We start from the raw sequence: 26,124 nt of genomic DNA, 5'->3' as shown, positions 1-26,124 counted from the left end.
GCCTTCGACGCAGCATGTCTCTATGACCTCGGTGTTATTAAGTTTCTGCAGTATTCGAATGTGGGCAGAAAATGTGTGTAACCCCATTGTCTCTGGATGACAACAGGTTTTAGAATCTCTTACCATATGCGTACTTTATTGGACAAAAATATGTGGCATCTCCCAACAGAGTCTCCTTGCAGACGCACTTCACTAGTGTGACAGAGAAGGCAGGATCAACAAATTATTAAATAAACACAAAGAAATGGAATAAGGATATTCTAGTCAGTATCATCAAGACCCCATTCACACAGGCAGAGACAAACATCAGCAAATATCAATAATATGAGGCAACCTTAAGTCCAGGTGTCCTGACATAGTCAACATGAAGCTCCTGCGTCTGCATTTGTTGGTGTCTGCGTTCTGATCGATTTACAGGAGGTTTGATCTAACAGTCTCCCTTCTGTCTCCACAGGTGTCACATTATCATCTGTTTGCACCAGTTTTTTTAAACAGACACTGGAATTAGGGTTGATAACCTTCACTCACCATTTTTTTTATTTTAATGAAAATGTTTAATTCCCAGGTCCATCAGTGTTATAGACTAATTGTCAGAGATTGATTACTGTGATTAGCTAATAACTCCATATGTATCCAGTGAGGCCCAGGATTTTACAAGGCGAATCAGACCGACCATTTTTCACTCTCATCCAGAAATCCCCATGTTCCCAATGAACCAGCTTTTATATTTCACACCACCCTGGGTCTTGAAGTCATGAAGTAAATGTTGAAGGGCTGCTTATTTCATTTTATTAAGAATTCCTAATTTTTTTTGGGATGTGGGTGTTGCTGGCTAGGCCAGTATTTATTGCCCATCCCTAAGTGTCTGTGGGACTGGAGTCACATGTAGGCCAGACCAGGTAAGGACAGCAGATTTCCTTCCCTGAAGGGCATTAGTGAACCAGATGGGTTATTAAGACTTTTTAAATTCAAGATCAAATTCAAATTCCACCATCTGGCAGGATTCAAACCCAGGTCCCCAGAGCATTACCCTGGGTCTTTGGAATACTAGTCCAGCAACAATACCACTATGCCAACACCTCCTCATCTGTTCGGCCCAACCAGTCTATGCCAGTGTTTATACTCCACATGAGCCTCCTTCCATCCCTCTTCATCTCACACTATCAACATATCCTTCAATTCCCTTTTCCCTCATGTGTTTACCCAGCTTCCCCCTTAAATGTATCTACACTGTTCACCTCAAACCACTCCCAAATTTCACCACTTGCTGGGTAAAGACATTTCTCCTGAATTCTCAATTGGATTTACTAGTGACTATCTTATATTGATGGCCCCCTAGTTCTGATCTTTCCTAAGAGTGGAAGCATCTTCTCTATGTCTACCCTATAGAACCCTTTCATAATTTTAAACACTTCTTTCACATCTCAGCCTTCTGTTTCTGGAGAAAAGAGCCCCAGCCTATCCTTCCTGATTGGTGTAAAGTCTAAGTTCTGGTGTCATCCTAGAAAGTCTTTTTTCATCTTCTCCAGTGCCTCTATAAATATTTTCGAGTATGGAAACTAGAACTGTGACCAGTACGCTAGTCTGGTCTAGGCCAGGTGATGTTGCGTCCCTTTCCCTTCCTTACCTGGTTTAAAAACCTTCCCAACATTGGGCCCTCTCTATCTCTGTCATCTCCAACGTTAAAATCTTCCAACATCTCTACACGCCTTCAATTCCCTTGCACATCCCTGATTTCCATTGGTCCACCACTGGTGGCCGTGTCTTCAGCTGCCTGGGCCCTAAGCTTTGGAATTTCCTCCCTAACGCTATCTGGCTTTTGGCTGCCTGCCCATAAGATCTTCACATCCGGCTTGGTGCCAGATTTTGTCTGATAACACTCCCATAAGCCTTGCGAGGTTTTGCTATGTTAAAGGTACTATGTCAATTCAAGTTGTTGTTGTGACCCACCAGAATGTCTGAGCGCTGAGAATCCCTGCTCATCTTCCCAGCTCCAATCCTGCCCACTCTCATTGGTTGGAATGTCGATCATGTCCGGAATTCGGCCACCAATGGGGATATTGTAAATTTGTTCATTTTCAAAGCTGCAAAGCAGAAAGATAGGAACTAACTATTTAGGACAAATTAGAACTGGACCAAATAGTAAACAAACAGATTAGGTGTTGCGAGGAGATAATTTATGAATTTTGTATCCAAAGTGCACAATGTTAGTGCTAGGATAGGTCACATTCCCAATATGTTTCAGTACCAGAAACTCCCAGGACAGGTACAGCACGGGGTTAGATACAGAGTAAAGCTCCCTCCACACTGTCCCCATCAAACACTCCCAGGACAGGTACAGCACGGGGTTAGATACAGAGTAAAGCTCCCTCTACACTGTCCCCATCAAACACTCCCAGGACAGGTACAGCACGGGGTTAGATACAGAGTAAAGCTCCCTCTACACTGTCCCCATCAAACACTCCCAGGACAGGTACAGCACGGGGTTAGATACAGAGTAAAGCTCCCTCTACACTGTCCCCATCAAACACTCCCAGGACAGGTACAGCACGGGGTTAGATACAGAGTAAAGCTCCCTCTACACTGTCCCCATCAAACACTCCCAGGACAGGTACAGCACAGGGTTAGATACAGAGTAAATCTCCCTCTACACTGCCCCCATCAAACACTTCCAGGGCAGGTACAGCACGGGGTTAGATACAGAGTAAAGCTCCCTCTACACTGTCCCCATCAAACACTCCCAGGACAGGTACAGCACGGGGTTAGATACAGAGTAAATCTCCCTCTACACTGTCCCCATCAAACACTCCCAGGACAGGTACAGCACGGGGTTAGATACAGAGTAAATCTCCCTCTACACTGTCCCCATCAAACACTCCCAGGACAGGTACAGCACGGGATTAGATACAGAGTAAAACCCCCTCTACACTGTCCCCATCAAACACTCCCAGGACAGGTACAGCACAGGGTTAGATACTGAGTAAAGCTCCCTCTACACTGTCCTTTTTTTAATTCATTCACAGGATGTGGACTTCGCTGGCTGGGCCAGCAGTTATTGTCCATCCCTCATTGCCCTTGAGAAGGTGGTGGTGAGCTGCCTTCTTGAACCGCTGCAGTCCATGTGGTGTAGGTACACCCACAGTGCTGTTAGGGAGGGAGTTCCAGGATTTTGACCCAGCGATAGTGAAGGAACAGCAATATATTTCCAAGTCAGGATGGTGAGTGACTTGGAAGGGAACTTCCAGGTGGTGGCGTTCCCATCTATCTGCTGCCCTTGTCCTTATGGTCTTGGGTTTGGAAGGTGTTGTCTAATGAGTCTTGGTGAATTCCTGCAGTACACCTTGTAGATGGTACGCACACTGCTGCTACTGTGAGTCGGTGGTGGAGGGAGTGAATGTTTGTGGATGTGGTGCCAATCAAGTGGGCTGCTTTGTCCTGGATGGTGTCAAGCTATTTGAGTGTTGTGGGAGCTGCATTCATCCAGGCAAGTGGAGAGCATTCCATCACACTCCTGACTTTTGCCTTATAGATGGTGGACAGGCTTTAGGGAGTCAGGACGTGAGTTACTCGTCACAGGATTCTCAGCCTCTGACCTGTTCTTGGAGTCACCGTATTTATATGGTTGGTCCAGTTCAGTTTCTGGTCAATGGCAACACCCAGGACGTTGAGAATAGGGGATTCAGTAATCGTAATGCCTTCGAATATCAAGCTTTCTTGTTGGAGATGGTCATTGCCTGGCACTTGTGTGGTGTGAATGTTACTTGCCACTTGTCAGCCCAAGCCTGGATATTGCTTCAATATCTGAGGAGTCGCGAATGGTGCTGAACATTGTGCAATCATCAGCGAACATCGCCACTTCTGACCTTATGATGGAAAGAAGGTCATTGATGAAGCAGCTCCCAGGACGGGTACAGCACACGATTAGATACAGAGTAAAACTTCCTTTACAGTGTGGGGTGTGCGGCTGTACTTATCCAGGTCCTGCTTACTCATCACCTCCTGTACTCATTAATGAACAATGGCTGCCAATCCACTAACACCTCAATTTTATCACCCACCTATTAAAATCCCTCCGATCCCTAACTTTCTAATTTCCTCTTGCCCAACAGCCCTCTGAGATATCTGTACCCTTTCCATTCTGGCTTCTTACACATCATTGTTTTTAATCGCACCCCCATTGGCATTGTGCCGTCAGCTGCCTGGCCCTGAGCTCTGGAATTCTCTCTCTAAACCTCTCTATCTCACTTTCCTCCTTTGAATTCTCCTTAAAACCTACTTCTTGGATCAAGCCTTTTGCTACCTGTCCAAACATTTCCACACATGGCTTCACATCAATCTTTGTTTGATAATTGCTCTTGTGAAGCACCTTGGGGAGTTTTGCTATGTTAAAGGTGCTATGTCAATGCTAGTTGTTGTTGTGTATGTCAGTATGCATATGCAAGTGAGGGTTTCAGGTGAGGACATTATCCTTTTTGGTGCATGATGGTTTCCACAGTCGACACTCTCTTTGGGCTCTGCAGGAGGAATGGTATTCTTGTGCGGGCTCCATCAGCAGTGAAACTTCACCCCAGTTAAGTGTCACCATTTTCTGGAGAGGAGGAAATATTGGGGAAAGGAGTTATACTCACTTGTCCAGACATCGGCCAGTTTGGGGATCGCAGGCTCTTGCACAGTTGCACGGCTTACAGCCTGACTCTGCAAAACCCCAGTAGCCCATCAGGCAGCTGGTACATTGTGGGTCACCCACTCCAGGCTGGCAGTAGCAGTATCCACTCTTTGGGTCACACTTCCAGCTTCTGTTAAAGGTCGAGTTTGTCGAGCCCACTGGGTGGCAAGCACAAGCTGAGGGCAAAGGTCAAAGTTTAAAATGACGGTGTGCTCACCAATCCAAATTTCCTCTCTCCCCCAACCTACCAATCACAAATTTAATTCCTTTCCCTACCCCAAAGCCCCACTTGCAGCTCCAGATATTGAGTCCAAAAGCAGGGAAGTGATGCTGAACCTTTACAAAGCTCTGGTTAGGTCCCAACTAGAGGATTGTGTCCAGTTCTGGTCACCACACTTTAGGAAGGATGTGAGGGTCATTGAGAGGGTGCAGAGGAGATTTACCAGAATGGTTCCAGGGATGAGGGGATTTTAATTACAATGTTAAATTGGAGAATCACAGAATCACATAGTGCAGAAGAGGCCCTTCGGCCCATCGAGTCTGCGCCAACAGGTGAGAAACACCTGACCTACCTACCTAATCCCATTTACCAGCACTTGGCCCATAGCCTTGAATGTTATGATGTGCCAAGTGCTCATCCAGGTACTTTTTAAAGGATGTGAGGCAACCCGCCTCCACCACCCTCCCAGGCAGCGCATTCCAGACCGTCACCACACTCTGGGTAAAAAGGTTTTTCCTCACATCCCCCCTAAACCTCCTGCCCCTCACCTTGAACTTATGTCTCCTTGTGACTGACCCTTCAACTAAGGGAACAGCTGCACCCTATCTGCCCTCGGGTGGAAGCTGGGATTGTTCTCCTTGGAGCGAAGGAGATTGAGGGGAGATTTGATAGAGGGGGACAAGATTATGACAGGTTTAGATAAGGTAGTCAAGGAAAAGCTGATGGTCCAAGGACCAGGGGACACAGATTTAAGGTTTTGGGCAAGAGATGTAGGGGGAATGTGAGGAGGAACTTCTTTACACAGTGAGTGGTAAAGACTTGGAACTCCATGAGGGTGGTGGAAGCAGAGACGATGAATGATTTCAAAGGAAAATTGGATGGGCACTTGATTGAGCAGGGCTGTGGGGATAGAATGGAACTGACTGGATTGTTCTACAGAGAGGCGGAATGGACTCAATGGAATCCTTCTGTGCTGTAAATTAGTCAATGGCTTCTGAGCCCCCTATTCTCCGCTAAGGTATTACCCCAGCTTCTCCACTCTTCCACCAAAGTTTTCCGGTTTCTTCCATTTCTCGAATTCACAACTAAACTGAGTTCCGTTTCCCATCCAACCATCAAGGCCCCTCCACTGACCTGAACTCTGGCTATGACAGACCATGCACTATGAATAGGAAAACAGTTCCTGATCTCACAAGAACTCCCACCGCAGTGTCAAGAGCTCTCAACTGACATTTTTTTTTTGTTCGCATCACTGGCTGGGCCAACATTTATTGCCCATCCCTAGTTGAACTGAGTGGCTTGTTAGGCCATTTAAGAGTCAACCACATTGCTGTGGGTCTGGAGTTACATGTAGCAACATGTAAGGATGGCAGATTTCCTTCCCTAAGAGGCATTAGTTTTTCCCCATGTTTTTCTTGGATTCAAATTTCACCATCTGCCGTGGCAGGATTCGAACCCCAGTACCCAGAACATTACCTTGGGTCTCTGGATTACCACTACACCACTGCCCCACCTACGTGGTTTAGGTACACCCAGGGTTAGGGAGGGAGTTCTGGTCACCACAGTGCAAAACAGATATTATAGCTATTGAAAGGATACAGAAGAGTTGAGCCAAGGTGAATGAGGGGATGGAGGGATTGGATTAGGAGGAGGAATTATGTAAATTCTAGTTCTCTCATTCAGAAGGTGGGGTTGCAATAAATGGTGAGAAAGGCTTGCATTTATGTAGCATTTTTCACAACTTCACTACAGCCAATAAAGTGCCTTTCAAGTGTAGTCACTGTGGTAAGGTGGGAAACATGACAACCAACTGCACACAGCAAGATCCCACAAGCATCAATCTAATAATGACCAGATAACCCTGTTTTACTGAAACAAAAACAGAATTACCTGGAAAAACTCAGCAGGTCTGGCAGCATCGGCGGAGAAGAAAAGAGTTGACGTTTCGAGTCCTCATGACCCTTCGACAGAACTTGCGTTCAAGTCCAAGAAAGAGTTGAAATATAAGCTGGTTTAAGGTGTGTGTGTGGGGGGCGGAGAGATAGAGAGACAAAGAGGTGGAGGGGGGGGTGGTGTGGTTGTAGGGACAAACAAGCAGTGATAGAAGCAGATCATCAAAAGATGTCAACGACAATAGTACAATAGAACACATAGGTGTTAAAATTAAAGTTGGTGACATTATCTAAACGAATGTGCTAATTAAGAATGGATGGTAGGGCACTCAAGGTATAGCTCTAGTGGGTTTTTTTTTATATAATGGAAATAGGTGGGAAAAGGAAAATCTTTATAACTTATTGGAAAAAAAAGGGAAGGGGGAAACAGAAAGGGGGTGGGGATGGGGGAGGGAGCTTACGACCTAAAGTTGTTGAATTCAATATTCAGTCCGGAAGGCTGTAAAGTCCCTAGTCGGAAGATGAGGTGTTGTTCCTCCAGTTTGCGTTGGGCTTCACTGGAACAATGCAGCAAGCCAAGGACAGACATGTGGGCAAGAGAGCAGGGTGGAGTGTTGAAATGGCAAGCGACAGGGAGGTTTGGGTCATTCTTGCGGACAGACCGCAGGTGTTCTGCAAAGCGGTCGCCCAGTTTACGTTTGGTCTCTCCAATGTAGAGGAGACCACATTGGGAGCAACGAATGCAGTAGACTAAGTTGGGGGAAATGCAAGTGAAATGCTGCTTCACTTGAAAGGAGTGTTTGGGTCCTTGGACGGTGAGGAGAGAGGAAGTGAAGGGGCAGGTGTTGCATCTTTTGCGTGGGCATGGGGTGGTGCCATAGGAGGGGGTTGAGGAGTAGGGGGTGATGGAGGAGTGGACCAGGGTGTCCCGGAGGGAGCGATCCCTACGGAATGCCGATAAGGGGGGTGAAGGGAAGATGTGTTTGGTGGTGGCATCATGCTGGAGTTGGCGGAAATGGCGGAGGATGATCCTTTGAATGCGGAGGCTGGTGGGGTGATAAGTGAGGACAAGGGTGAGCCTATCATGTTTCTGGGAGGGAGGAGAAGGCGTGAGGGCGGATGCGCGGGAGATGGGCCGGACACGGTTGAGGGCCCTGTCAACGACCGTGGGTGGAAAACCTCGGTTAAGGAAGAAGGAGGACATGTCAGAGGAACTGTTTTTGAATGTAGCATCACCAGAACAGATGCGACGGAGGCGAAGGAACTGAGAAAATGGGATGGAGTCCTTACAGGAAGCGGGGTGTGAGGAGCTGTAGTCGAGATAGCTGTGGGAGTCGGTGGGTTTGTAATGGATATTGGTGGACAGTCTATCACCAGAGATTGAGACAGAGAGGTCAAGGAAGGGAAGGGAAGGGAAGTGTCAGAGATGGACCACGTGAAAATGATGGAGGGGTGGAGATTGGAAGCAAAATTAATAAATTTTTCCAAGTCCTGACGAGAGCATGAAGCGGCACCGAAGTAATCATCGATGTACCGGAGAAAGAGTTGTGGAAGGGGGCCGGAGTAGGACTGCAACAAGGAATGTTCCACATACCCCATAAAGAGACAGGCATAGCTGGGGCCCATGCGGGTACCCATAGCCACACCTTTTATTTGGAGGAAGTGAGAGGAGTTGAAGGAGAAATTGTTCAGTGTGAGAACAAGTTCAGCCAGACGGAGGAGAATAGTGGTGGATGGGGATTGTTCGGGCCTCTGTTCGAGGAAGAAGCTAAGGGCCCTCAGACCATCCTGGTGGGGGATGGAGGTGTAGAGGGATTGGACGTCCATGGTGAAGAGGAAGCGGTTGGGGCCAGGGAACTGGAAATTGTTGATGTGACGTAAGGTGTCAGAGGAATCACGGATGTAGGTGGGAAGGGACTGGACAAGGGGAGAGAGAAGGGAGTCAAGATAACGAGAAATGAGTTCTGTGGGGCAGGAACAAGCTGAGACAATCGGTCTACCGGGGCAGTTCTGTTTGTGGATTTTGGGTAGGAGATAGAAGCGGGCCGTCCGAGGTTGGGAGACTATCAGGTTGGAAGCTGTGGGAGGGAGATCCCCAGAGGAGATGAGGTCAGTGACAGTCCTGGAAACAATGGCTTGATGTTCAGTGGTGGGGTCATGGTCCAGGGAGAGGTAGGAGGAAGTGTCTGCGAGTTGACGCTCAGCCTCCGCGAGGTAGAGGTCAGTGCGCCAGACAACAACAGCACCACCCTTGTCAGCGGGTTTGATGACAATGTCAGGGTTGGACCTGAGAGAATGGAGTGCAGTAAGTTCAGAGAGAGACAGGTTAGAATGGGTGAGAGGAGCAGAGAAATTGAGACAACTAATGTCGCGCCGACAGTTCTCAATGAAAAGATCAAGAGAAGGTAAGAATCCAGAGGGAGGGGTCCAGGTAGAGGGAGAATATTGGAGATGGGTAAAAGGATCCGTTGAACTGGGAGAGGACTCCTGGGAGAGATTTTCCTTTTCCCACCTATTTCCATTATATAAAAAAAAACCCCACTAGAGCTATACCTTGAGTGCCCTACCATCCATTCTTAATTAGCACATTCGTTTAGATAATATCACCAACTTTAATTTTAACACCTATGTGTTCTATTGTACTATTGTCGTTGACATCTTTTGATGATCTGCTTCTATCACTGCTTGTTTGTCCCTACAACCACACCCCCCCCCCACCTCTTTGTCTCTCTATCTCTCCGCCCCCCACACACACACCTTAAACCAGCTTATATTTCAACTCTTTCTTGGACTCGAACGCAAGTTCTGTCGAAGGGTCATGAGGACTCGAAACGTCAACTCTTTTCTTCTCCGCCGATGCTGCCAGACCTGCTGAGTTTTTCCAGGTAATTCTGTTTTTGTTTTGGATTTCCAGCATCCGCAGTTTTTTTGTTTTTATCCCTGTTTTACTGATGTTGGTTGAAGGATAAATATTGGCCAGGACACCAGGGAGAGCTCACGTACTCTTCTTCAAAATATGCCTATGGATTCTGGAACACCCACCTGTGAAGGTAGATGTTGTCTCACCTGAAAGGTAGTGCTCTTGACAGTGCAGCACCCCCTCATGGGTGTGCCAGCCTGGATTTTGTGCACAAGCTTCTGGAGTGGGACATGAACCAACAACCCTCTGTCTCAAGGGCGGGAGCTGAGAAGGTAGGTAAGTGGATCCAAGATCAGCGAGAAACAAGTGTGGAGAGGACTCTTGCAAGGTGCCTTATTGACAAGAGGTCCGATTTTCCGGTAAGGAGTTATGGGGACCATCCAGCGATGGGTAGTGGGGACCATCCAGCAATGGGTAGTGGGGACTATCCAGCGATGGGTAGTGGGGACCATCCAGCGATGGGTAGTGGGGACCATCCAGCGATGGGTAGTGGGGACCATCCAGCGATGGGTAGTGGGGACTATCCGGCGATGGGCAGTGGGGACTATCCAGCGATGGGTAGTGGGGTCCATCCAGTGATGGGTAGTGGGGACCATCCAGTGATGGGTAGTGGGGACTATCCAGCGATGGGTAGTGGGGACCATCCAGCGATGGGTAGTGGGGACCATCCAGCGATGGGTGGTGGGGACTATCCAGCGATGGGTGGTGGGGACTATCCAGCGATGGGTAGTGGGGACCATCCAGCGATGGGTAGTGGGGACTATCCAGCGATGGGTGGTGGGGACTATCCAGCGATGGGTGGTGGGGACTATCCAGCGATGGGTGGTGGGGACTATCCAGCGATGGGTGGTGGGGACTATCCAGCGATGGGTGGTGGGGACCATCCAGCGATGGGTAGTGGGGACTATCCAGCGATGGGTGGTGGGGACTATCCAGCGATGGGTGGTGGGGACTATCCAGCGATGGGTAGTGGGGACCATCCAGCGATGGATAGTGGGGACTATCCAGCGATGGGTGGTGGGGACTATCCAGCGATGGGTGGTGGGGACTATCCAGCGATGGGTAGTGGGGACTATCCAGCGATGGGTAGTGGGGACTATCCAGCGATGGGTACTGGGGACTATCCTGCGATGGGTAGTGGGGACTATCCAGCGATGGGTAGTGGGGAATATCCTGCGATGGGTACTGGGGACTATGCTTCCTTTGTTGCGGACCAATTTCCTGAGGAATGGGGACAAAGGGTCCAGATTTGGAGATTTTCAACTAGTTTGAAAAGTAATTTATTCTAATTGTTAGACAAAGAAATCTATTTCTCCTTTGAAGGTTTCATGGCTTTTGAACAGAAATTCAAATTAAAAAGCTTTGTCCTGACATGTTCATGAACCTGTTGCAGATGCGAAAAATTAACATCTCTTTATTGAAAACACTGGACATATTGTGATGGAAACAGTGGCCAGTGGAGGGATATTTCTAAACAGGATCTCTGCTATTTAACCAAGCACAGCAGGTCAGCAAACCATCTGTATTCCGCTCGGTTCATTTCCCTTTGCTTCCAGCTATCAGTCTGGAACACAGGAAAAGTGTTTACAAAAAGTCTGGAGCTGCAACAGTGAAAACCAGGTGTTCACAACCAACAGTCATAGCAACGAAAGATCCTTGACCTGAAATGTTAACTCTCTTTCCCTCTCCACAGATGCTGCCTGCCATGCTGAATATTTCCAGCACCTTTTGTTTTTATGAAAGTAACTTGGTTTTTTTTAACTCTTTCACTGACTCTTCATCATCCTACTCTCCAGTTTTTGATGTTTCTCGAGACTTTTGAAAGGATTTCAAAGCCTTGGGGGAGGAGGGGGCAGTGAAGATTCACTAGAGTGAGACCAGGGATGATGGACTTTCAGTTAATGCGGAGAGACCGGAGAAGCTGGGATTGTTCTCCTTAGAGCAGAGAAGGCTAACAGGAGATTTGATAGAGGTGCTCAAAATCATGAAGGCTTTCGATGGAGTAAATAAGGAGAAACTGTTTCCAGCGGCCGGAGGGTCAGTAACCAGAGGGACATAGATTCATGGTCAGTGAGAAAAGGTGGTGAGGGAGATGAGGAGAATTTATCACCCAGCGAGTTGTTGTGATCTGGAAGGCGCTGCCTGAAAGGGCGGTGGAAGCAAATTCGATAGGAACTTTCAAATGGGAATTGGAGAAATACTTGACAAGGAGAAATTTGTAGGGCTGTGGGGAAACATCAGGGTGAGTGGGATGGATTGGATAGATCTTTTAAAGAGCTGCCACAGGCATGATAGACCAAATGGCCTCCTCCTGGTGCTCTGTGATTCTAGGATTCTGCAATGGCTGATCTAATGGAGGTTTTTAAGATGATTAAAGAGGTTGATTGGGTCAAGGGGAACGATTTCCTCTGGTGGGAGGAGTCCAGAACAAGGGGGTCAAAACCTTAAAATTCAAAGCAGGCCCATTCAGGGATGATACCAGGAAGCACTTCTTCACACAAAGGGGAGTGGAAATCTGGAACTCTCTCCCTGCAAAAATGCTCTGCATGATGAGCGACAGCTGGAAATTTAAAATCTGATAATTTTTTTGTTGGTAAGGGTGCTCAGTGCTAGGGAACCAAAGTTTGGAGTTAAATCACAGATCAGCCGTGATCTATTTGAATGGTGGAACAGCCTAGAGGGGCTGAATGGTCTTCTCCGGTTCCTATATTTCTTTAGTAATATTGCCAGCAGCACATATTCAGTGTAAGGGCATGTCCGCTACCCTGCATCATATTGGGTGCTTAGGCACCCTGTTAAATGTCACAGCCATGGGATCCTTTCAGGATCTGCTGTTGCACTGAGTCATTTTGTGGCATATCTTTTTTAATCGTACAGTAGGAGAGGTTAACAAGCGCAAAACACAGTTTTATTTGATTCAGTGTGGGGAACCCCTCTTTCCTGTCCTTCTCCATGGTTTTGTTCAAGGTGGAGGTTTAGGGGGGATGTGAGGAAAAACCTTTTTACCCAGTGGGTGGTGACGGTCTGGAATGCACTGCCTGGGAGGGTGGTGGAGGCGGGTTGCCTCACATCCTTTAAAAAGTACCTGGCACATCATAACATTCAAGGCTATGGGCCAAGTGCTGGTAAATGGGATCAGGTGTTTCTTGAGTTGGTCAGACTCGATGGGCTGAAGGGCCTCTTCTGTGTGATTCTGTGATTCTGGAGGGGTTTTATCTCCCTCCCTTTCAGCCCAGCCTGAGAGAGCAGGTAGCGAACATTGATCCTTCAGCTTTGCAGTGATCCTCTGAAACCCAACTGAGGAGGTATGAAAGGGAGGAATATAAAGTGACTCTCCCACCCATCTTCCCTCCTACATAAGCCACATCATCTTCTTGAACTACATGTTCCCAGCCCAGCACACAGTTTCTGAACACTCCCTCACCCAATCACCTGGTGGAATTCATCTGCCCAAAATCATGAATGGAAGTCGCCAATCTTGATGGAGATGAGATGATCTGCAGGCTTCCAAAGAAGGAATTGAAATGTCATTTCCAAAACATGAGAGGAATTTGTCTCCCTGCAGTACGAGCATTGGGAGAGGGAACTGGAGCTGTTTGATAATACAGGATATTGATGCTGCAAAGCAATGTCCTAACTGGCTAAGTATTTCCTAAACAAACAGGGCAGATTATGTCAATTTACAATTCACAGAGATTCTGGGTGTGGCTCATTGGAAAACACTCTTGGTTTGGTTAGAAGGTCTAGGGTTCAAGTGCCACCCAAGAACTGAAGCTCATAATTCAGACTGACACTTGTAATGCAGGACCAAGGGAATGTGGCACTGCTGGAAGGTCAGTACTGAGGGAGTGCTGCACTGTCAGAGGGTCAGTACTGAGGGAGTGCTGCACTGTCAGAGGGTCAGTACTGAGGGAGTGCTGCACTGGCAAAGGGTCAGTACTGAGGGAGTGCTGCATTGTCATAGGGTCAGTTCTGAGGGAGTGCTGCATTGTCAGAGGGTCAGTTCTGAGAGAGTGCCACACTGTCAGAGGGTCAGTTCTGAGGGAGTGCCGCACTGTCAGAGGGTCAGTACTGAGGGAGTGCTGCACTCTCAGAAGGTCTGTACTGAGGGAGCGCTGCACTGTTGGAGGGTCAGTAGTGAGGGAGTACTGCACTGTCAGAGGGTCAGTACTGAGGGAGCGCTGCAGTGTTGGAGTGTTTGTACTGAAAGACTGATGCACTGTTATAGGTTCAGTACTGAGGGAGTGCTGCACTGTTGGAGGGTCAGTACTGAGGGAGTGCTGCACTGTCAGAGGGTCAGTACCAGGGGAGTGCTGCGCTGTTGGAGGCTCATGACTGAAGGAGTGCTGCAATGTCAGATGGTCAGTACTGAGGGAGCGCTGTACTGTCGGAGGATCAGTACTGAGGGAGTGGTGCACTGTCGGAGGGACAGTGTTGAGGGAGCGCTGCATTGATTGGTGGTAAAAACATTAAACTGAGTCGTCTTCTGTTCTCTTCATTGAATGTAATAGATTCCATGGCCAGATGTCCCCAGTGTCACAAGATTGTTACAGCTCTGAAGGAGGCCATTCGGCCCATCGCATCTGCATCAACTCTCCGAACAAGCTATTTATTTAGTGCCATTCTCTCACCTTCTCCCCGTAATCCTGCGCATTCTTCCTTTTCAGATAACAGTCTAATTCCCTCTTGAAAGCTTCGATTGAACCTGCCTCCACCACACTCTCAGGAAGAGCATTCTAGACCTTAACCACTTACTGTGTGAAAAAGCTTTTTATATTGTTTTTGTCACTTTTGCCAATTACTTTAAATCTGGGCCCTTTCATTCTTAATCTTTTCATGGTTTCTGCCCAGCTACCCTGTCCAGACCCCTCGTGATTTTGAATACCTCTATCAAATCTCCTCGCAGTCTTACTTCCTGCCAGCATTCATAACTGAAGTTCCTCATCCCTGAAACCATTCCCGTGAATCTTTTCTGCACCCTTTCCAATGCCTTCACATCCTTCCTAGCACAGTGCCTAGAACTGGACCCAACACTCCAGCTGAGGCCAAAATAGTATCTTATATAAATTCAACATAACCTCCTTGCTCTTGTACTCTATGTATGCTTTATAAAACTCTGCTCTCAATCTATCCTGCCACCTTCAATGATTTATTCACGTATACACCCAGGTCCCTCTGCTCCTGCACCCCCTTTAGAATTGCATCATTTATTTTATGTTGTCTCTCCATGTATTTCCTACCAAAATGAATCATTTCAACTTCATCTGCTACTTGTCCACTCATCCCACCAACTTGTCTATGTCCCTTTGAAGTTCTACACTGTCATCCTCACAGCTCACAAAGGTTCCAAGTTTCATTTCATCTGCAAATTTTAAAATCTGTACACCACAGTCCAGGTCATTAAAATACATCAAAAAAAGCAAGGGTCCCAACATTAACCCATGGGGAACTCCAATATAAACCTTCCTCCAGCATGAAAAACATCCATTAACCACTACTCTCTGTTTCCTCTCACTCAGCCAATTCCGTATCCGTGTTGCTACTGTCCCTTTTATACATGTACAGTTTTTTTAGCCCCACGGCAATATCCTAGAACACAGATTATCTGACTGTTACTTCCCTGTAGTTAGTAGGATCTTGCTGTGCATAAATTGGATAACGTGCTCCCCTAGGTACAACAATAACTACACTTTAATAAAGAGCTTCGCTTGTGGTGAGATGCTTTGGAGAGTGCAGAGGTTCTGAGAGCTGCTGCTTGCCCACTGTGTGTCTCTGCAGACTCCCTTCACCAACACTTTAGCTAACATTCCTGCTCGAGATGCAGTACCAGTCACTGATCAATTGGCAATAAATCCCATGTTATTAAACAGCTTGGTCAGGACCACTTCACATTGACTTGCTGTGTTTTGCATGATCTTGCCTAAGCCTTCAAAAAGAAAACAGAACTTGCATTTCCATAGTGCCTTTCATGACTCAGGACCTTGGCAAGTGCTTCATAGACAATTAAACTGAAGTCAATGTAGGGAATGGGGAAACCAGTTTGCTTACCAAAGTGAGGGATTATGTTAGTATAATCAGAACATCAAGAAAAACTCACTTGCTCTTCAAAATGGTGCCCTACAATATTTTCATCCAGCCAAGACCGGATGAGGCTGTTGAAAGATGGCATCTCCAACAGTGCAGCACTCCCTCAGTACTGACCATCTGACAGTGCAGCCCTCTGTCAGTAATGACCCTCTGACAGTGCAGCACTCCCTCACTACTGACCCTCTGGCAGTGTAGCACTCCCTTGGTACTGACCCTCTGACAGTACAGCACCCCCTCGGTACTGACCCTCTGACAGTGCAGCACCCCCTCAGTACTGACCCTCTGACAGTGCAGCACTCCCTCAGTACTAACCCTCTGACAGTACAGCACCCCCTCAGTACTGACCCTCTGACAGTGCAGCACTCCCTTATTACTGACCCTCTGACAGTGCAGCACCCCCTCAGTACTGACCCTCTGACAGTGCAGCACTCCCTCAGTACTGACCCTCTGACAGTGCAGCACTCCCTCAGTACTAACCCTCTGACAGTGCAGTGCTCCCTCAGTACTGACCCTCTGACAGTGCAGCACTCCCTCGGTACTGACCCTCTGACAGTGCAGCACTCCCTAGGTACTGACCCTCTGACAGTGCAGCACTCCCTTGGTACTGACCCTCTGACAGTGCAGCACTCCCTTGGTACTGACCCTCTGACAGTGCAGCACTCCCTTGGTACTGACCCTCTGACAGTACAGCACTCCCTCAGTACTGACCCTCTGACAGTGCAGCACTCCCTCAGTACTGACCCTCCGACAGTGCAGCACTCCCTCAGTACTGACCCTCTGACAGTGCAGCACTCCCTCGGTACTGACCCTCTGACAGTGCAGCACTCCCTCGGTACTGACCCTCTGACAGTGCACTGCTCTCTGGTTATTGAACTGGGTGTGTCAGCTTGGATTTTGTGCTTAAGTCTCTGGAGTAGGATTTGACCTCAAACCTTCTGGCTCAGATGCTTGAGACAATTCTGACCGTGGATCAAACATTCTCCGGCTCTCTGGCAGTGTACTCACGTTTGCAGACATCCGGTGCTGACAGCGGCTTCTTGCGGTCTCTGTAATAACCAGGTTGGCAGCGTTGGCAATGACGACCCTCTGTATGGTGCTGGCAGGATTGGCAGATTCCTCCACTGTGCTTGCCGGATGCCAGCCAGACTCTAGGATCAAAGCCACAGCTCTCCGCGTGGCCATGGCATTGGCATTCTGTCAGCACAGGAACAGTCTCATTAGCCATCCCCTTCCTTATATGGAAACCTTCGCTAGTCTTTAAACCACTTCCCCTGGGGAGCCAAGGAGCCTGAGTGCCAGATACTGACCATGTCCCAGCCCAGGGTACAAGGGTAGACAGCACAGTGAGGCTATTCCACAATGGAGGCCATTATATCTGACTTCAAGCATTCCTTCACTTTACGAGCACAAGCCTCGGGAACCAATCAAATCAGAGAACCCTGGCTGATGTCTCCCCTATAAAGGTCTTGGGATTTGCTCTCATTCATCGCCACAGAGTTAGCTTCCGCAGAAAGTGCTGGACTGTGGGCTCAAGCAGAAGGTGATTGGCTTGCTCGGTGAACTTCAGATGGCAAAAAAGTGTCATCCCCACCAGCGGGGGACTGGAGTTACATGTCAGCCCACACCAGGTGATGGATGAAGTTCTGCAACCTCATATTAGTGAGATCTTGATGGCAGATTTCAGGGTCATTACTGCTGGCGCCAACCCACATAGAAGCCCCTCTGTATTGTCAGAAAGAGAGAGGCACAATCCCAGGGCAGGGATGCCACTGAGTTAGATAAAGCGTAAAGCTCCCTCTACACCGTCCCCATCAAACACTCCCAGGACACGTACAGCACGGGGTTAGATACAGCGTAAAACTCCCTCTACACTGTCCCCATCAAACACTCCCAGGACAGGTACAGCACGGGGTTAGATACAGAGTAAAGCTCCCTCTACACTGTCCCCATCAAACACTCCCAGGGCAGGTACAGCACGGGGTTAGATACAGAGTAAAACTCCCTCTACACTGTCCCCATCAAACACTCCCAGGACAGGTACAGCACGGGGTTAGATACAGAGTAAAGCTCCCTCTACACTGTCCCCATCAAACACTCCCAGGACAGGTACAGCACGGGGTTAGATACAGAGTAAAGCTCCCTCTACACTGTCCCCATCAAACACTCCCAGGACAGGTACAGCACAGGGTTAGATACGGAGTAAAGCTCCCGCTACACTACTCCAAATTCCGGGCCAGCTCTTTTGTGACCTCTGAAAAAAATTGTCCAATTGATGGGATTTCAGACCTGCTGACCAGCCCAAGCCAGGAGGAACCAATCTATTTCGAGAATTGAGGTTTCATAGTAATTGTGAAACAGAACAAAGGTCTCTCACTTGCACATTGATTTGGTCTCCCTGTCTTTCCATCCCCTGGTTTCCATGGCTGGTCATTGTAGAGGGGTGCGCACCTCTCACAGTGGTCTCCTGCTGTGTTATGCCTGCAGACGCACTTCCCATGCACCTAAACAACAGCAACAGTTAAGAGAAACAATTGAATAGTCTCCAAAGGAGAAGTCAAAGATCTTCTGTTCAATTTTAGAAATGTTATGTTTCTCCAGGACAGAATTTGCTGACAAAGGAATGATGAGATTAATTGCACTTGCTGTTATTAGTGTGTAAACTATCCTCTGGTGAAGAGTTACCTAGTGTCTTGGGAAGCACCACAAGTTAATGGATACCACCTGCCACTCCACTGTTAGCCTTGAGAAAATGGGTGCTTGTCCTGAACCTCCCCACGAACTCCAACAATTTGCTGCATTTGTACATCCATTACCATTCAACTCACCACAGAACGTTAAGATTGGACTGTAACAATGCAAGGAACTTTCTAATTAGATTTACGTTCCTTCAATGCCTCTCCCTACTCTGACTTCATCTCGCCACATCAACATATCCTTCCATTTCATTCTCCCGAGCTCCCCCTTAAATGCATCGCGTGCACTTCCCAGGTGTGAGTCACTGGAGATCTGTCCCTGCGGAGAATCACAGTCTGTTTGCTCCCTTTTCTCACTCTGGACAGCCTGGAACAAGGGGGCAGAATCTTCAAATTAGAACTAGGCTGTTAGAGGGTAATGCCAGGAAGTAAACCTTCACATAAAGGGGAGTGGAAGTCTGGAACTCTCTCCCTGAAAAAGCCTTGAGTCAATTGGAAATTTCAAAACTGAGATGGATAGTTTTTAGTGGGTAAGGGGATAAGGGGTCAGAAACCAATACAGGTTTATAGAATCATAGAATGGTTACAGCACAGAAGGAGGCCATTCAGCCCATCAATACTGTGCTGGCTCTCTGCAAGAGCAACTCTGCTAGTCCCACTCCCTCATCTTTTCCCCTTGGCTCCATGAATTTCTTTCTTCAGATAATTATCCAATCTCCTCTTGAAAGCTTCGATTGAACCTGCCTCCAATACATTCTCCGGTTCCAGATCCAAACCACTCGCTCTGTAAAAAGAGCTTTTCTTCATGCTGCAGTTGCTTCTTTCACATAGAATTAAAGTACTGACCAACCATGAAACAATTGAATGGCGTGTGAGATTTAGGGGACTGAATGGATTCCTCCTGTTCCTTTGAGATTAGCTTACAGACGAGAGATTGATTTTAGGCCCTCTGTTCTGCGAGGGTTAAGTATCTCATCACATCAGTGAAAGGACAGCAGTCAGCATTATCAGACTCTTCCCTCTCCCCACTTTAGGCAAACTTCCCCAATTCTCACCCTCCCTCCACGCCAGTCGCCATAGCTGGTGAGACACCAGAAGCAACAGTCGCCCCAGAATCCAGACCCTCGAAACTCTCACACCAACAGATGAGGACGAGAACTGGGACCGTACATGGGTGAAATTTAAGAAGACTGAGCCAAGAGGTTTGCTCAGACAGATCGATTCTGCCACGTCATGTTCGATATTTGAAACATTTCAGCCCATTGTCCCTCTCACTGATCTTTTTAAAGAGAGTATTCCTCAGACTATTTACAAATGTGACTCAACTTTCAATTACATTTTTATTTCTACAGTTAAAGCTCAGATGTTCAAGTTTCTGATTTATTTCTTCTCCTCCTCCTTCTGACTTTGCCTGTTAATGTTTGTCTCTAATCTCTTGCTTGGCTTTTTCCTTAATATGCTCTGGGATACTTCAAAATGGGCTTCAAGTGGGAAAAGAGTCTTGAAAAAGGAGTGCTGGAGAAGCTGGGATTGTTCTCTTTAGAGCAGTGACGGTTAAGGGAGAGATTTGATAGAGGTGTTCAAAATTATGAAGGGTTTGATAGAGCAAGTAAGGAGAAACTGTTTCCAGTGGCAGGAGGGTCAGCAACCTGAGGGAGACGGGTTGAAGATAATTGACTGAAGAACCAGAGAGGGAGATGAGGAATCATCACAGTGAGTGGTTGTGATCTGGAACACGCAGCCTGAAGGGTGGGAGAAGCAGATTCAATAATAACTTTCAAAAGGGAATTGGAGAAATACTTGAATGGGAAAAATTTACAAGGGATTGCTCTTTCAAATCTCTATCCATATCAGAAGGAAGGAAAGAAAGGAGAAAGGAAAGGAAGTGAAGGGACGGCCCAGTTGATGTTGTAATGTAGGAAACACAGCAGCCAATTTGTGCACAGCAAGATCCCAGAGACAGCAATGTGATAATAGTCAGATAATCTATTTTTAGCGATGCTGATTGAGGGATAAAGATTGGTCAGGACGCCGGGGGGAACCCCCCTGCTCTTCTTCAAAATGGGATCTTTACATTCACCTGTGAGGCCAAATGGAATTTTGCTTTAACATTTCATCCAAAAAAAAGGACCCCTATGACAGTTCAACATTCCCTCAGTACTGCATTGGGAGTGTCAGCCTGGGATTTTGTGCTCAAGTCTCTGGACGGGGTCTTGAACCCACAACTCTCCGACCCAGAGGTGAAAACACTACCCACTGAGCCACAGCTGTTACCTGCCCACTGTATGCTGAGGCCAGAGAGTTTAGCACCTGGCTTTACTCACCATGGCCGCTGTCTTCCTGTCTCCTTGCTTGGCCCCATCCAACGGCTGACAGTCTTCAGCATGTCCATTACAGAAACAGCTCCCCCGGACAATCAAGTCATAGACTGCATAATAAGCAAATCTTTCGGGCTTCTCCATCAGCCTTGTATGCTGGCAAGGGCACTCCTGCTGTTTCAGCAAGTGCAGCCGGAGGTTGGTGAGCTTCATGATGTCCTGAGCCTCGGGACTGTAAGGGTTTTCAATCCTGTTGGCTGGGGATAAGGCACGGAATATCACCTGCAACACAAAGCACAGTGTAAAGGATCATGGACACAATCACTTGGTAACACAGAACCTGAATATCGATGAAAAGAGCCACATGTCGCTGAAGCTTTTCACCTTGAACCCATCAGGACAAATACAAGAATGCCAAATTTCAAATGATCACCATAATTTATTCTACGTGAGAAAAGGGTGCTGACTGGTTGGCAAGTCGACTCTGATTGGCCGAGGCGTTGCCGTGGTGAAAACAACGGGGAACCATGGGCTCCCCAAGCTCCCGGGTAATTCAAGAAGGTGCAAGGCTTGAACATATTCCTTTAGTTTGCAGAGAATGGGTCCCTCTTGTATGAATTACAGAAATATACAGCACAGAAGGAGGCCATTCGGTCAATCACGCTTGTGCCAGTTCTTTGAAAAAGTTATCCGATTAGTCCCCACTCCGCTGCTCATTCCTGATAGCTCAGTGGTTTTTTCTTAATTCTCTGGCTGTGAACAGAGGGAGAGACACAGTCAGTCAGTCAGATTTTAGAAACAGAAAGATTGACGTTAGTCAAGTACAGAAAAGTTTGTGAGATGTTGAAAGTGCAGGAAAACAGGAGCAGGAGGCCATTCAGCCCCTCCATTCTGTTCTGCCATTCAATTAGATCATGGCTGATCTGTGGCCTAACTCCATATACTTGCCTTTGCCCATATCTCTTAATACATTTGAGTAGCAAAGATTGCTCAATCTCAATTTTAAGTTTAATAATTGATCAAGCATCAATTGCCATTTGTGGAAGGAAGTTCCAAACTTCTAGCACCCTTTGTGTGAGGGAGTGCTTCCTGACATCACCCCTGAATGGCCAGCGTCTCATTTTAAGGACCTGTCCCCATGTTCTGGACTCCCACCACCCCCACCCAGAGGAAACAGTTTATCTCTATCGACCCTATCAAATTCTTTATTATTTTAAACACTAGATCAGATCACCCCTCAGCCTTCTAAGTCCAAGGGGATACAAGGGAACTGAATGGAATGTCTTCCTGATTTAACCCTTTAAGATCTGAAATTATTCGAATGAATGGGCCCCGTCCAAGGTTAATATATCTTCCCTGGGGTTCGGTGTCCAGAACTAAACACAGCGGTGATTCTTTCCAGCAAAATTCAGCACCTTCAGGAGAGATCAGAAAATTATAGCCATGGCTGATGATGATGCCTACCTATGTCAAATATCCTGCCCTCAATGTCTAGTCTCACAGATATTTTCATTTTGGTATCTCCACACTCTTCCCCCAGAGAACGGAGTGAATCATGGGTAGATCAGCAGGCTGTTTAACATGGCTGCTACATGAACACTCTTTCCAATGCCACGTTTTTATCCCAGCCAATAGTGTGGGTTAATACTATAAAGGGGGAGGCTTTATGGGTTCCCATACTCTAAGTGATGAGGAGGGGGTCACCTACACCCATTGGACAAACCAGAATTCTGGGTGGAGCTCCAGTGGGACCATTCAGTGTGGGGTTCAGACCTGTGACATTTTAACTGGAGGTGGGAATTCAACCAGTGACTCTGTCCAGCACACAGTCTCAAAATAGCCACCCATGAAGTACAGGAGGAGGGTCAAGACCGTGAAGTCAAGAGAGAAGAAAGATAGAGTGAACAAAAGTGAGAAAGAACTTGTTTCTTTGAAAAAAAGACGTGTTGCCAAAGCTTCGGCAACATAGGCACATAGGAAATAGGAGCAGGAGGAGGCCGTTTGATCCCTCAAGCCTGCTCTGTCATTCAACTAGATCTTGGCTGATCTTCTATTTAAACACCATTTTCCTGCACTATCCCTGGATGTGTTTAATGTGTAGAAATCTGTCAATCTCTGTCTAGAACATGATCAGTGACTGAGCCTCCACAGCCCCCTGGGGTAAAGAATTCCAAAGATTCACCACCCTCTGGATGAAGAAATTTCTCCTCATCTCAGTTCTAAATGGCCAGTCCCCTTATTCTGTGACTGTGCCCCCTGGTTCTGGATCCACCCCTCCCTTCCCCCCCAGGAAGGGGAAACACCCTTCCTGCATCTACCCTTTCAAGCCCTGTAAGAATTTTGTATGTTTGAATGAGATCACTTCTCAATCCACTAAACTTTTGTTTTTCCCAATAATTTATATAGATTTTTCTTTTCCCACCTATATCCATTATTTTTAAATGTATTTCCATCCATTGTTTTATTTCTACCTTTTAGCCTTTTTTGATTCCTTCACCCCACCCCACCCCCACTAGGGCTATCTGTATCTTGCTCCTCCTGCTTTCTACCCTTAATTAGCACATTCCTTAGATAATATCACCACCTTCAACACCTCTTTGTCCTTTTGTCTGTGACATCTTTTGGTTATCTCCACCTATCACTGGCCCTCTATCCAGCTCTACCTGTCCCACCCCCACCCGCTTAACCAGATTATATTTCACCCCTTTTCTATTTTTCCTTAGTTCTGATGAAGAGTCATACGGACTCGAAACGTTAACTGTGTTCCTCTCCGCAGATGCTGCCAGACCTGCTGAGTTTTTCCAGGTATTTTTGTTTTTGTTTTCCAGAGAATACAGGCCCAGTCTCCTCAATCTTTCCTCACAAGACAATCCTGCCATCCCAGGAATCAGTCTGGTAAACTTTCACCCACTCTCTCTATGGCGAGTATATCCCCCCTTAGGTAAGGAGACCAAAACTGCGCACAATGCTCCAGATGCAGTCTCACCATGACTCTTTACAATTGCAGCAAGACATCTTTAATCTGTACTCAAATCCTCTTGCAAGAAAGACAAGCATTTGGCTTCCTAATTGCTTGCTGCACCGGCATGTTAGTTTTCAGTGACTTATGAACAAGGACACCCAGGTCCCTTTGGACATCAACACTTCCCAACCCCTCATCATCTAAGAAATATTCTGCCTTTCTGTTTGTCCTACCAAAATGGATAACTTTACATTTATCCATGTAATACTGCATTTGCCATGTACTTACCCACCTGTTCAACTTGTCTAAATCACCTTAAATCTTCTTTGCATCCTCCTCAAAATTCTCATTCCTACCTCGTTTGGTGCCATTAGCAAACTTGAAACTATTACATCTGGTCCCCACATCCAAATCATTGATATAGGTGGTGAATAGCTGTGGCCTAACCACTGATCCTTGTATTACCTCACTAATCACAACCTACCATCCTGAGAATGACCCATTTATTACTACTCTCTGTTTTCTGTCTGTAAACCAATCCTCGATCCATGCCCCCAATCGCATGTGCTCTAATTTTGTTTACTAACTTCTTGTGTGGAACTTTATCGAAAGCTTTCTGAAAATCCAAATTCACCACATCCACTGGTTTCCCCTTATCTATTCTGCTAGTTGCATCGTTAAAAAAACTCCAGTAGGTTTGTCAAACATGATTTCCCTTTTATAAATCCTTGTTGATTCTGCCTAATCCTATCATTATTTTCTAAGTGTCCAGTTATCTCATCCTTTAGAATAGATTCTAGCATTTTCCCTACTAATGATGTCAGGCTAACAGGTCTGTAGTTCCCTGTTTTCTCTCTCCCTCCCTTCTTAAATAGTGGGGTGACATTTGCCACCTTCTAGTCTGTAGGAACCGTCCCAGAATCTGTAGAATTTTGAAACATGTCCACCAATACATCCACGAGTTCGACTGCCACTTCTTTCAGCACTCTGGCATGTAGATCATCAGCTCAAGGGATTTATCAACTTTCAGTCTCATTAATTTCTCCAGTATTACTTTTTTACTAATATTAATTTCTTTCTATCTCATTCTCGCTTCTCCCTTGATTCCCTGGTATCACTGGGAGGTTTTCTGTGTCTTCTTCCCTGAAGACAGAGACTAAGTACCTGTTTAGTTTCTCTGCCATTTGTTCATTACCCATTATAAATTCTCCTGTCTCAGCCTGTAAGCAACCCATGTTTGCTTTTATTATCTTTTTCTTTTTACATATCAATAGAAGATTTTATGTTTCTTGCCAGTTTACTTTCATATTCTATTCTCCCTTTTTCTCTTCCTTGGTCCTCCTTTGCTGAATTCTAAAATGGTCCCAATCCTCAGACTTATTACTTTTTTTGGAACTTTATAAACATCTTCCTTTGATCTAATACAATCTTTAATATGTCTCCCCTTTCAGCTATATTCCAGTTCTGTAATACCAGGTGTCTAAACTTGTATTTCTATAGCGCCTTTCTCATCCTTAGGATGTCCCAAAGCAATTAACAGCTAATGAAGTCACAGTTTTGATGTAGGAAATGCAGCAGCCAATTTGCACACAGCAAGCTCCCATAAACAGCAATATGCTAATGACCAGATAACTTGCTCTACTGATGTTGGTTAAGGGATAAATATTAGCCTCATGACACCAGAGAGAACTCCCTTTCCGTTCTTCAAATTAATGCCTTGAGATCTTTTTCATCCACTTGAGAGGGCTGATGGGACCTTGGTTTAATGCCTTACCTGAAAAACAGCACCTCCGATAATGCAGCACTCCCTCAGTACTGCACTTGGTGAGTCAGCCTGGGTTTTGTGCTCAGGTCTCTGCAGTGGGATTTAAACCCACAACCTTCTGACTCGAGGTGAGCGAGTCATTCACTGAGCCACGGTTGACACTAAACTAAGAAAATGTGATGAAAATTGCTTGACAATTTTAAGCTCTTACCTCTCCCTTGGAACAGGGCAGTGGATCAGAGTACCTGGAGGTGCAGAGCGAGCTCTCCTGCAGTGTGTCATCGACCATCCCAAATATCTCTGTGCAATTCCTGGCAAAATATTTGTAGGGCCTCCAGCTCTGCCCATAGTCCTGGGAGCGCTCCAGCACCATGGCTGCTGGTCTGGGTGACTTAAAGACCAGGATGGCATGTGTCAGGTAGAATTCTGTCTCCAGGTCTAGTCTGATCTCTTCCCTAGATACACCTTGTGCAGACTGCCACCAACTGCTCTGGTGGTGGAAGAAATCGTCCATCATGTCTGAAGCTGGGTGGGAATATTCCGATTCATTAGAATTGCATTTTGTGCACATAGTGTGCCTGCAGACCGAGCCAAGGTCTCC

The 26,124-nt window shown here is 46.8% G+C and overlaps 1 protein-coding gene across 2 annotated transcripts in view; it reads right to left on the bottom strand.

The window, feature by feature from the left end:
* Positions 1–26,124, bottom strand: part of si:dkey-202e22.2 (netrin-4) — a 43,162-nt gene that overhangs the window by 5,591 nt on the left and 11,447 nt on the right. For both annotated transcript variants that reach the window (XM_041192342.1, XM_041192341.1), the window contains exons 2-8: positions 25,735–26,124; positions 20,803–21,078; positions 18,160–18,286; positions 16,791–16,979; positions 4,629–4,842; positions 1,951–2,084; positions 124–192 (exon numbers count right to left, since the gene is read on the bottom strand). The exon at positions 25,735–26,124 is cut by the window's right edge and continues 158 nt beyond it. In XM_041192342.1, coding sequence (XP_041048276.1) covers positions 124–192; positions 1,951–2,084; positions 4,629–4,842; positions 16,791–16,979; positions 18,160–18,286; positions 20,803–21,078; positions 25,735–26,124 — 1,399 coding nt within the window. The remainder of the gene's footprint in view (positions 1–123; positions 193–1,950; positions 2,085–4,628; positions 4,843–16,790; positions 16,980–18,159; positions 18,287–20,802; positions 21,079–25,734) is intronic.

The sequence above is a fragment of the Carcharodon carcharias genome, chromosome 7, assembly GCF_017639515.1.
Source record: "Carcharodon carcharias isolate sCarCar2 chromosome 7, sCarCar2.pri, whole genome shotgun sequence".
In the NCBI taxonomy this organism is placed as follows: domain Eukaryota; kingdom Metazoa; phylum Chordata; class Chondrichthyes; order Lamniformes; family Lamnidae; genus Carcharodon; species Carcharodon carcharias.
This window is presented reverse-complemented; position numbering and strand designations above follow the sequence as displayed.